General features: G+C 36.7%; 1 protein-coding gene across 15 annotated transcripts in view; it reads left to right on the top strand.

The window, feature by feature from the left end:
• Positions 1-12479, top strand: part of ESRP1 (epithelial splicing regulatory protein 1) — a 58967-nt gene extending 46488 nt beyond the window's left edge. For 10 of the 15 annotated variants that reach the window (XR_014236360.1, XM_082363315.1, XM_082363312.1 and 7 more), the window contains 2 exons: positions 3462-3571; positions 10949-11085. Coding sequence is in view for 13 of the 15 variants with exons in the window: in XM_082363315.1 (XP_082219441.1) it covers positions 3462-3552 (91 nt within the window). In the remaining 2 variants the exon portion in view is untranslated. Of the gene's footprint in view, positions 1-3461; positions 3572-10948 lie in introns of all 15 variants that reach the window. The other 5 variants (XR_014236359.1, XM_082363316.1, XM_082363311.1 and 2 more) reach the window with 5 other exon arrangements.

Here is a 12479-nt window from a genome sequence, read left to right as displayed (position 1 = left end):
CTCATGTGTACAAGTGTTAATAAATAGATTTTCTTTATGAAGAACCAGAGTCAAAGTCAGGGGGACTAGTTGTCTGAGTGCTAACTTCAAACTCATCCCTTTAATAGGATTGGGGCTTTTCCATGCTGTTTTAATTACTTCAACTTAATCTATTGATGCTTTTTTTTTTTTTTTTTTTTTCCCAGTTGGGCTGCTTTGAGAAAGCTCTTTAGGGCACACAGTGATGTGGGTGTTTCCATCTATAGTAAGATTGGCTAAGAAGGAATTTTCCTCAAACGTGGAGTTGGAGTATTTAAAAAGTAGTCCGAGGCCTCTCTGTCTAATCTGGAAAAATAAGGGTGACTCAGTGAATCTTTAGATGGTAACTCCTTAAAATGAGCTGTAAGATATTCAGTGAGTCTTTTATGATCTGCTAATTCTTGTGAAACTGATATTTACTCGTGTCAGTTTTTCTACGACTGCCTGTGTCCATCAATTGTTCTTTGACTTAAGAACAGCTTGGTAAGAGCTCCTTCACAGCAAGCAAAATCTTCTCATTGTCATCTCACCTGAGCGGACACCTTTCCTTCCTTAAATCACATGGTTAGAACCCGAACTCCTTCCTTTCCTGCAACGTCTGAAAATCAGTATCTTGCAGCCTTTTAATTGCACTAAAAGCCAAAATGGTCTTTCCTCCTGGGGCTGAGCCGTGCTCGAGTCTTCAGAGTTGAGAAGCACTTGTAGGCATAATCATCAAATCCTAAAATAGCCCTTGAGCATTTACAGTACAGCATGATAAGGGCTGTGCCTGCAGGTGCCGTTTCACTCTTAGAACAGGTTTACAAGCTCTTGGTATCCATGAATCATGGAGGATTGTGGACCTCAGCTAAAATGATGTCAGTGGGGATGCCCCGAACCTACCAAGTTACCATCATGGGATATTTTTGGACAAATGAAGAAAATCTGTGTGATAGTGAAAGACTGAATGAAGGTGGACAAAAGTTATCTTTTGTTACTGCTTGGCTTAGCACATTCTTTCCAGAAGTAAGCTATTTTTCAGAGATCAGTAGATACTTTACTTCTTCCCTAAACAATTATGCTGCCTGTTGGAAACCCCTGCAGGAGTAAAAATGTTACTTTCCGAACTTTGTATCTGATTCGCTAGATTATGAAAAGAGTAGAGAATTTTACTGAAGGCTATTGTAAAGATTATTTAATCTCATGGAGAATACATTTGAGTTTTGTATTTTCTCCCATGGTTTTCCAGTTCTAGAAAGTATAAGCAAAGTTTCAGGTTTTAGTAGTCAATTGAATTAATTTCTTTTGTTTTGACTAATTAACTTTTATTACCTTCACACTGAATAGAATTAAGTGGTCATACACATATATTGGTTATGAGAGTAAGCAAAATTGCTCTTACTATGAAGAGTGCCATGGCTGGCTTTTGTGGGTATTTATTATACCACAGACACGTAATAGCAGCTATTTCTAGATTTATGGCTAAAAGATTGACATGCTTCAAAATTAAGATAAACTGCTACAGACTGAAGTTATTTTATTTTATTTAAAAATTTTATTTACTTCTTTAAAAGATTTTTTTGATGTGGACCATTTTTAAAGTCTTTATTGAATTTGTTACAATATTGCTTCTGTTTTATGTTTTGGTTTTTCGTCTGTGAGCCATGTGGGATCTTAGCTCCCCGACCAGGGATCGAACCCATACACCCTGCATTGGAAGTCTTAACCACCAGATGGCCAGGGAAGTCCCTGAAGTTATTTCATCTTCTAGTAGCTTCTAGGGAATCATTCAAGGTTGGAGCAGACCTAGTATAATCAGAAGCACAAAGATTCTGTGAAATTATTTTGTCTCAAGGCATTTGCCTTCATTTCTGAAGTGCTTGGAATTTATGAACTGGATCAATAAAGTAGGATTACATAGGAACCTGAATTATCTAATTCAGTATATCATATTATTCTTCAGTAGTTTGAGCTTTAAGGTAGTTACAATGCATACTTTCAAAATCTTTTGTATATAACCTAATTTCATGTCACTCTTACATAAAAGCTTATATTTTCTACTGCTTTTAAGGGTCCTTCCTTGCCTTCTTATTTATTTTTGCCTGTTCTCAGTTATTTTAGTAATAGCCGCTAACCATGAGAGTCTAGATTCTTTTAGATATGGCTTTGTCACAAGACAAAAACCAATGGATGGCTTTTAAAAAAAATTGTTCTCAAATGTAATCTGTGTCTATCTTTACCTATGGTGATTTTATTGCTGTTGCTGATTTCATGGGAGGTTTTCATTTGATTTTTGGTTATTTATGATTCATCCTACATAATTATGTAATTTACTTATGTAATTAAGCAAATCCTTGGTAATAATTGGTTGAATGAATGAAATCTCTTAATGGTTTCTGTTTCTGTCTTTTAAAATATATATATATATTTTATATATAAAATGGCATATGTCATCTTTATAAATGTTATTTTTAATTTTTGGATGTATGCTTCCTCTATCCTCAGCAAAATTCTTTCTATAAAACTACTCCAACTTAATTTTTCCATACTTCATTTGGGGTTGAGGGGGCTGTAAAGTTGGAAAGGGCAAGGATTTACAAAAAGGGAAGAATTCTGATGCTAAAGCAAGATACAGGACATGGGTTCTGCTATCAAATCTGCATTCTTGTAAAGTAAAAGTACCCGAGTTAGGCCCATTTTGATAAATGAGAGTAATAGAATGAGGATTGAATTTACGAAGGCAAAAAGACTACTATAAAAATATTTGGTGATGAGGATGTCATTCTGGTCATGGAAGTAAATCTGTGTCTATATTTTAGTTGATGGGCCTCTTATTCTGAAATGGGCTGTTAGGTATCCTTATATAAGTCCTTTAACTTTTTCATTTGCTCTTTGCATTAACCTTTACTGTCAACGGCTTTGCATTTTCAGTAGTGCTAGTTTTTGCTTCTCCTCGAAGTACTGACTTTATTCATTATCTCCTTGGGCCTCTCACTGCTTTTTACTTGCTGCACTGCTGAGAGAATTAGGTTGATATTACAAATATATCTCATACTATTTAAAGTTCACCAAGTTATATAGAGAATTTGGGCTTATTGTAGAATACCTTGAAAATAGTTGGTGCTCAAATATTTGATATCTAGTCACACTTGTGGTGTGATGGAAAGTACTATTATCAAGATCTGAAGTGTTTGGTGGCGTTGCAGTACGATGTTCTTTTTCTATCCACGTGCTCAATCTAACTTCCCTCCTAGTAGGGATTTTTATGGTATTTAGACGTGTTAAGTAAGAATTGATGACTTGGGATTAGCAGTTACATATATGGCTTGTATCAGCGTTAACTTGTTTCCTATGGTCTAAATGTCCTATAATTCAGTTGGTAGATCTATTCAGTTGAAATACTAACCATCCATAGTGACCGTTTGTCCATCTTTTGATCCTGTTTGTTTTAACTTGCATTTTAGTATGCAACCGAGGATGGACTTGTACACACAAATGACCAGGCCAGGACTCTATCCAAAGAATGGGTTTGTATTTAAGGGCCCCAGCAGTTAGAGCATCCTCAGAAAAGAAGGTAAGGCTCTATGATATGAAAGTTAAATTATAAAGGGCCAAACAAATAGAGGTCAAAAATCTCAAAGTGTTTTTTAGAAGTCAGGTGGCAGATGCCATCTTCCCTTTATGTGATGTAAGAATGTCAGAAATCCTAGAAGGAATGGAGACTGGAATTAAGGTTGTCATCTAAGTAGATAGTATCTAAGCAACATATATGGAAATACTTTTCCATTTGGAAATTTATTCATATCATGTGGAATACAGGTTGGGTATGCTTTCTTTCTTTCTTTTGTTTTTTTTTTTAATTGAGGTAAAAACCACATAACATAAAATAAATCATTTTAAAGTATACAATTAAGTGATTTTTATCAACTCTGAAAGAAAATCCTATACCCATTAAGCAGTAGCTCCCAATTTCCCCTCCCCATAGACCCAGGCAACCAATCTGCTTCATTTCACGTTTTTGATGTTTATCCACATTGTAGTGTGTATCAGTACTTCATTCCTTTCTGTGACCGAATAATATTCCATTGTATGGCTATACCACATTTTGTTTCTTTCATTTATCTGTTGATGGGCATATGGGCTATTTCTACCTTCTGGATATTGTAAATAGTGCTGATATGAACAATTATGCACTAATATTTGAGTATTTTAAATTATTTTGAGTATATATCTAGGAGTAGAATCACTGAGTCATATGAAAATTCTATCGAGTTGGTTACACTTTTTTGTCCTAGTTTCTTTTTTTTTTAAATGTTGTGGTAAAATAATACATAATGCCATTTTAATCATTTTTAAGTGTATGGTTCAGTGGCATTAAGTACATTCACATTTTTATGCAAACATTACCACCATCAACTTTTTCACCTTCTCATACTGAAACTCTAAATACATTAAACAGTCTCCTTTCCCTCTTTCCCCAGCACCCTGGGAACCGTTATTCTCTTTTCTGTTTCTATGCATTTGGCTATTCTAGGTACCTTATAAATGGTATAACACAATATTTGTCCTTTCATGACTGGCTTATTTCACTTAGCATAATGGTTTTAAGCTTCATCTGGGTATACTTTTAAATATGCTCCATTCCAAAATGACTGTGAGGTTTTTGTTGCATGTCTTTCTTCTCTTTTAAACTAAATCTAGAAGAAAGGGATCCTGATAGTTCTCCCCCCCCCCCCCATTAATCTATAAACTTCCCTTAAAGGATACTGACATTGCCTATGAGTCTCCTCAAAAGAGATAGAGTTATAAGGACATGGTCCGGAATTGGTGTGGCTTATTTCTTCATTTTTTATTATTGGGTTTGCTGAAGTTGGTTTGCTGGCGTGTCATTTTCAAATTTTGTAACCATTTTCATGGCCAAGGACCATGTGGGCTTCAACCACATGGATTCTGAATTAGAAAAGAGGTTGCCAGTGCAATGTCATCTTTGAGAAATGACAGTTATAGACTTAGCCTCTCATTCTGAAGTTGTAAAAACCCCCATCCTGGGTTGGAAGTGTTGATTCTCTGCCATTTTCAGTGAGGTTTCAAGATATCTTGGTACTATCAAAGAGCATGCCCAGATACGAGGTAGTATGAATGGGGTATTTTCTAGTCTAGTTCACAGTGATGAGAGCACATTATTCTAACCTGCTGGTGTTATTTTTGGTTCATACTTTGTCTTTTCAAATATTTTTTATTCAACCCCTTGATGCTGTCTGTGAACTTGACAAGCATATTGTCCATATTGTAAAATGAGTATTTTGAATAAGAAATGACTAGAATTGGGGAATTCCCTGGCATTCCAGTGGTTAGAGCTCAGCGCTTTCACTGCCGGGACCTGGGTTTGATCCCTGGTCAGGGAACTAAGATCCTGCATGCCTCGCGGTGTAGCCAAAACAAAGCAAACGAACAAAAAAATCTGACTAGAAGTGGAACCTTTTGAAATTACATTAGAAATGTCCTAAATTGACTATGACCATTACTCAATACCTCTATTTCTATCTTATGTATTGTATATTTGGGATCATGATAGGATAACATATCAGCTGCTTTGTTAAAATCCAGACTTTTGCATTTTCTTATAACATCAGATTAATCTGCCTTTATATTGAGGATTTTTAAAAATTCACATCGAGTACTATGTGAAATACTGAACATAAGTTATCTCATTTAGTTAACAACCCTGGGAAGTAAGGATCATAAATGTATTGTGTGCTTATTATAAAGAATTTGGAACATATAGACAGGTACAAGGAAATCACTAATAATCCCACCATCCAGAAATAACCACAGTGAATAGTTCCTTTCAGCTCCTTTTTTTGTATGCCCTCAAGGAACTTTAGACCTGTTTTTTTCCCCTTAACCTTATATTGTGACTGTATATTTATATATTTTTTCTCCTCATCCATATGAATATCAAATTCATCGTCACCAGTCATCTTTGACACCAATAGAGTGGCTTACGCTCTGAGAGCACTTTTATATCTGCAGTCTCCTTTGAGTTTTACCACAGCCCTGTGAGGTATCAGGACAGGTACCCTGACCCCATTTGACAGATGAGATGAAATCCAGAGAGATTAGACAACTTTCACAGAGTCATACAGCTAGTGACCAAGCTGATAAAAAGACCGATAACTTCTAGCTTCAGTCTTGGTGCTCTTTTCCTTTGGGCAAATAAGAGCACAGCAGAATAAGTGCTTGCATTGAACTGAACAGTGACCGAAAATATATGTCTACATCCTAATCCCTGGAACCTGTGACTTTTGCCTTACATGGCAAAGGATATAAATTAAGGATCTTGAGAGGAGGAGTTTATTTTGGATTACCTGTGTGGGCCCTAAGTGCAATTACAAGAAAGAGGCAGAAAGAGATCAGGTAGACACATATAAGAGAGGAGGTGGAAGTGTAACTACAGAGAAAGAGATTGGAATGATGTGGACACAAGCCAAGGAACACCTGCAGCCACCAGAAGCTGGAAGAAGCCAAGAGTAGATTATTTCCTACAGCCTCTGGAGGGTGTGCAGCCTGGCTGACACCTTGATTTCTGACTTCTGGCCTCCAGAATTGTAAGAATAAATTTATGCTGTTTTAAGCAACCAAACTGTGGTAATTTGTTATAGCAGCCACAGGAAACTAATACAGTGCTCTAAAAATTTATTGAAAGAACAGTGTCACTGCTGGTTATAGAATCAGATAAGGGTAGCCAAAGCCCATGGTGAGGTCTGGTAAAAAGTCACACTGGGGCTTCCCTGGTGGCGCAGTGGTTAAGAATCCACCTGCCAATGCAGGGGACATGGGTTTGAGCCCTGGTCCGGGAAGATCCCACATGCCGCGGAGCCTGTGCGCCACAACTACTGAAGCCCGTGCACCTAGAGCCCGTGCTCTGCAACAAGAGAAGCCACCGCAATGAGAAGCCCGCACACCGCAACGAAGAGTAGCCCCCGCTCACCACAACTAGAGAAAGCCCGCGCGCAGCAACAAAGACCCAACACAGCCAAAAATAAATAAATAAATAAATAAATAAAATAAAAACGTCACACTATCTGTCTTCTCATGTAGCCTTGTCCTCTCACACCAGCCAATATTTGTTGACTGCCCCAAGAATTACTGTAGATATGCCTCTTTTTTTGATTATAAAAGACCCCCAAGGACAGCTCACAGTCTATTAAAGATGCTCAGGTTTCCCTCCAGAGAAGGAGATTGTGATGGCTGGCTGGTAAGAATGCCTCCTCAGACGGCCAGGGTTCTGGTACCCCCCACTTTCACTGTGAGTTCCAAGTCTCATACTCCTAGGATCTCAAAGGGGCAGGGTCAGCTCATAAATTTAAATCTGTCAACAAGTGCTTCTTAACTATATTTACAACTATATTTTGCATACATATGGAGATGATAATTCTTTAGAGGTGACATTTCCCTTCTCTGTAAAAATTGGGAAAAAATCTCTTCTACATATGTAACATTTTTGGGGGGTGAGAATTAGGTGGATTAATGAGTATAAAGTTATACAAACTAAAGTTCTTTACGTATACAAATAACTATTTTGTTGCTATGATCACAATAATCATTACATGGGCAATGTTTTTGACTACTATCTACATTTCAGACATTATTCAAATTTCACCAGTATTTCCATTAATGTCCTTTTTCTATTCCAGGATCCAGTCTAGGATTTCACATTTAGTTGGCCTGTCTCCTTAGTGTCCTCTGGTCTGTGTTAGTTTCTCAGTCTTTGCTTATTTTCTAGACCTTGACAGTTCCGAGTTATGCTGCTTTTGAAGTCTTATGGGCTGTCCTTTAGTTTGAATTTGTTTAATGTTTTTCTTGTGATTAGGCTGGGGTAATGGGTGTTAGGAAAGAATACATAGAGGTGAAGAGCCCCTCTCATGAGATCTCGTGATACATAATATCTGTTGTACTATACCCACATGACCTCCCTGGTGGTATTAATTTGATCATTTGGTAAATGGCTTCATCCATTCAGGCTGTCCTAACGCAATTCGATTTCTCACAGTTCTGAAAGCTGGGAAGTCAAGATAAAGTGTTTATAGTTTTCTTTGCTTTTTTGTGAAAACTTTTGTCTGTATACTAGGTATTTTTGGAGATTCTTGCAATATATTAAGCCTGGTATTCTCACAACAGCTAAATTTTATGCAAAAAACAAAACAAAAAATCTCCATGTAACTCTCATTTGAAGAGTGTTTTTTATACTTGGTCTCTTAAGTGTATAGTTTAGATTACTTTGTGGATTGAAAAATCTTTTTATTTTATTTTTTGATCAATATTTTAGTTTTTGGCCAAAAAATTCAAGGTATCTTTTGTTTGTTTTTGTTTGCTTGATTTTAGAGATTTCGGTTTTGTTTTGTTTTTTAAATATTTATTTATTTATTTATTTTTCTGCACCTGGGTCTTGGGCACCCAGGGTCTTCGTTGCAGCATGTGGGATCTTTAGTTGCGACATTCAAACTCTTAGTTGCGGCATGTGGGATCTAGTTCCCTAATCAGGGATTGAACCTGGTCTCCCTGCATTGGGAGCATGGAGTCTTAGCCCCTGGACCACCAGAGAAGTCCCTCAAGGTATCTTTTGGATAAAAAAAGCAGCTTTCAAAATTAGACAAAACTTCTGTCTTCCTCCTCCAACTAGTATTATAAAAATGGGCAAGAACAACAGATAAATGCTGATTCTATTGATTTAAATGACCAACAGGCTTTCTTTGATTAAAGAATCTTGAGTTATGGGTTTTATTTTATCTTTAATATAAGGAAGAAGAAACTGTTTTTCTGTCCTAACAAAAAAATCTCACCTATGAATTATACTTTTCAGAAAAGAGGTGTCAGAATTACTGGGAGGAAATAAAATATTACAACTAATCAGAATTGCAAGCTTTTTTTTTAAGGGGTTTAGGTTCATTCCATAGGGCATAACAACAGTTGGTGAAATCCAGATATCTTAAAAGAATTCTTTGTACATAGTACTTTTAATGACAGTTTAGTGCAAAATACAACATTGTATGTTTTAACACAGACCTTACTAGAAAGGAAAGACTGATTTGTGGATACTTGCAGTTGTAGCTTCAAAATTGTCTTTGCATAATAGTGTTTGCTTTTCTGCAGCTAAAGGGGAATAGGAAACATTTTCTCCTTATTTGTCTGAGATTTTCTATTTTTTGCTGGCAGCTAGGAATGTGCTCATTGCTAAATGCTAAAATTCCATTGGATACCACTGGGATTAAAAGGCAGGTCTGAGAAGGTTAAACTTTTAATTTCTTCTGAACTCTTCCACATTTTGACAAAATATGAAGGTATAATTTTCAGCATCTACAATGGTTTCCTACTAGAATACTAATAGTATGGGCTGAGAATGAGGAAGGTGGAATTCATTGACTCTGATAACAGACAGGTCCAGAGTTGACTGACCTGGCTGGATCCAAGGGCTCACTCTCAGCCAAACTCTCTCCATGACGTACCCTCAGCAACTCCTGCCTTCCCACCCTTCCATTGCAAGTCCAGAGGAAGCCAAGAATTCAGTGTCACTGGCCCCACTTTAAGTCCATCTCTGAAACCACTGTGGCCAAGGACATGCAGGGCTCTTATTGGCTATATCTGGGTCACTTGTTGGGCTCAGCAGTAAAGTTGCCTCTTTATGGCCTTGAGATTGGGTGACGGGCAGTCATTTAAGGAAAATCTGTTGCTTTTGCCAAAAGGAGGACAAAATAGTTATTGGGCAATAATGTTGTTGGGTCATTGATAGAGATTTTCTTGTCTGTACCAGGGAGGAGGTTTCAATGCATAATGTTTAAAGCTAAATGTTAACTATGGTCACTTTGTAAACCACATTTTAAAAACGAATTCTAACAAATAAATGTTTCTCTGTTCTTAAAGTACCTGAATAAATCTGTACCAATTTTGGAATCTGTTCTAAAAGCAAATCTAGTCTTAACCACAGTTACAAAGTGGCCATATGAATAAGGCTGAACTCTGAACAGCTATCTTTATTTCTATCTTCATTTCTGTTTCTCATTTACATGTCAGAGTATACACATGCCTAGTTACAGTTTTCATTTTAAAGATTTCGTGTGGTGTATAAGTAAAGTAGCACAGTGGAACCAATTTACATTCAAATTCTAGATCTTCCAATTATTGGCTTAATTGCTCTGTGCCTCAGTTTCCCCATCTGTAAAGTGGGGATAACATGGTAATATAATAGGGTGGTTGTAAGGATGAAATAATCCACATAAAGGTGGCTTTTATCGATTAGTCACTGACGTGTAGAGCTCATGTTTGCTACAGTGTCAGTGTCATTCCTCAGTGCTTCTTTTTTTTCTGGCCGCCCCACACGGCATGTGGGAACTTAGTGCCCAGACCAGGGATCGAACTTGCGCCCCCTGCATTGGAAGCGAGGAATCCTAACGACTGGACTGCCAGGGAAGTCCCCTTTCAGTGCTTCTTACTGATACAAATATTCTTGTTTGAAAATTTTTTAAATTTCTTATACTAGAATTTAATTTAAAATTTTTGTCTTAATGGTTTAATTTATTTTTAAAATGGTATTAAACCTCTAGTATCAGTAAAATGTTCTGATAACTCGGGGACCCAGAATAAGGAATGAGGAGAATAGTCTCTTCACAAAAGAGTTAAGTGGGGAGGTGAAAACACACACATTATCCCATGCATGATAATACAAAGGGTAGGGTATTGTGGAAATGCCAATTATCACATAAACTTCACTTGTCAGCACTGTATTCCCTGAGAATTTGCTGTGTAAATCCCAATTACGTCTGTGTAAAATAAAAATTTGGACTACCTAAAGGCTTTTTCAGACCGTTTAGAATTCAGAATCTCTTTTTTTAATGGCTACTAAGAATTGTAAAATTTAGAGACTATAATTTTTCCTTTTGTTCATTTTTTTCAGTGTTTGAAAGATGTATGGTGATCCTGAAACCTTCAGACATAAGACAACTTCTAGCAACTTCAGGAGAAGTTTGTCTACACTCAGGCTGCAGTATTTTCAGCAAACATGATTGGACAGTGGGCCTGTGCCCTATCTTTTGGTGGAGTGAAAAATTTGAGCCAGTGAAGCCAAATTCTTATTGCAAGCAGCATGCTTGGCTCCTTGCTGATTGCAAATAGGCATTTAAAATGCGAATTTGAAATCGGGTGTCTCCATTACTACCAGCTAACGTGGCATCATAGGTGTTTCCTAAGTTTTAAGTCTTGGGGGGAAAAAAACACTCCACTAGTGTCTACTATCTCCATCAGGAACTCTGTTATGGAAGCTTCATTTTTGTGTGTTCCAACTCTTTTCTCCCCATCTCCTGCATAATCACGTGCTCTTCCCAAGTAACTCAAGAATAAGGTCCTGGAATACTTAAGTCACAAACTTACAAAAAGAAATAAAACTAATATTTTCCCAGTCTCTTGGCCATCACAATGTCTTACAGTTAAAAGCCACCAAAACTATTTTTAAAACACCTTGGAAGAAGTGAGAAGAAATGGCACACCCACCACAAAACATACATAGTTAAAATGTTGGATTTTTTTCTCAGTAGGTATCAGTTGTAAATAAGAATGAACTAGGGGCCAAAATGTAAAACCAAAAATGAAGCAGCTACATGTAGTTAGTAATTTCTAGTTTGAATTGTAATTGAATATTATGGCTTCATATGTATTATTTTATATTGTACCATTCCCATTATTGATGGTTTGGACTTTAATAAGGAATTCCATAGTTTTTAATATCACAAAAATGAGATATTTGAACAGTGTATTCTAGAAAGCAATATACTAACTAAAGTGAATGCTTGTATATATTAAGATAGCCTTAAAACTTTTTCTCTAATGCCTTAACTGTCAAATAATTAAAACTTTTAAAAGCATAGGGTTATAGTCAGCATGCTAGACTGAGAGGTAAACACTGATGTGGTGAGAACAGGTACTGATGCTGTCAGTGTTTAGCACTATGTGTTTAGCTGTGTTTATGCTCCAAAAGTGCAATATTAGACACTAGCTAGATAGTACTGCTGCCTCATGTAACTCCAAAGAGGAAACAGGATTTGATTAACTGAGTGCACATGTTTCTTTAATTTACTCATATTGTCCTTAGCTTGGATGCAATGCCATGCAGATTTATGTGGCTGCTATTTTTATTTACTTTGCATAATTTTAACACCTTGAACGGAGAGCCAAACATTCCCTCTTCACTGACCAGCAATGGCCCTTTAACTGCAGTAGGAGAAATAAAAAGAAAAAAGAAAAACCATTTTGTGTGAAAATTGGTGATAACTGGCACTTAAGATCAGAAAAATAGTTCTTTATACTTGGCTACCTTAAGATGCTGTCTGCCCAAAGCTCTGAAAGACTTTAAGATAGGCAGTAATACTACAATACTACTGAGTTTTTGTAGAATTGTTACATTTGATAATAAAACTTGCCTGTTTAATCTC

This window comes from Balaenoptera borealis, assembly GCF_965194805.1.
Source record: "Balaenoptera borealis genome assembly, chromosome: 17".
Lineage (NCBI taxonomy): Eukaryota > Metazoa > Chordata > Mammalia > Artiodactyla > Balaenopteridae > Balaenoptera > Balaenoptera borealis.
Note: the sequence above shows the minus strand (reverse complement) of the source record. Positions and strands in the feature narration are given on the sequence as shown.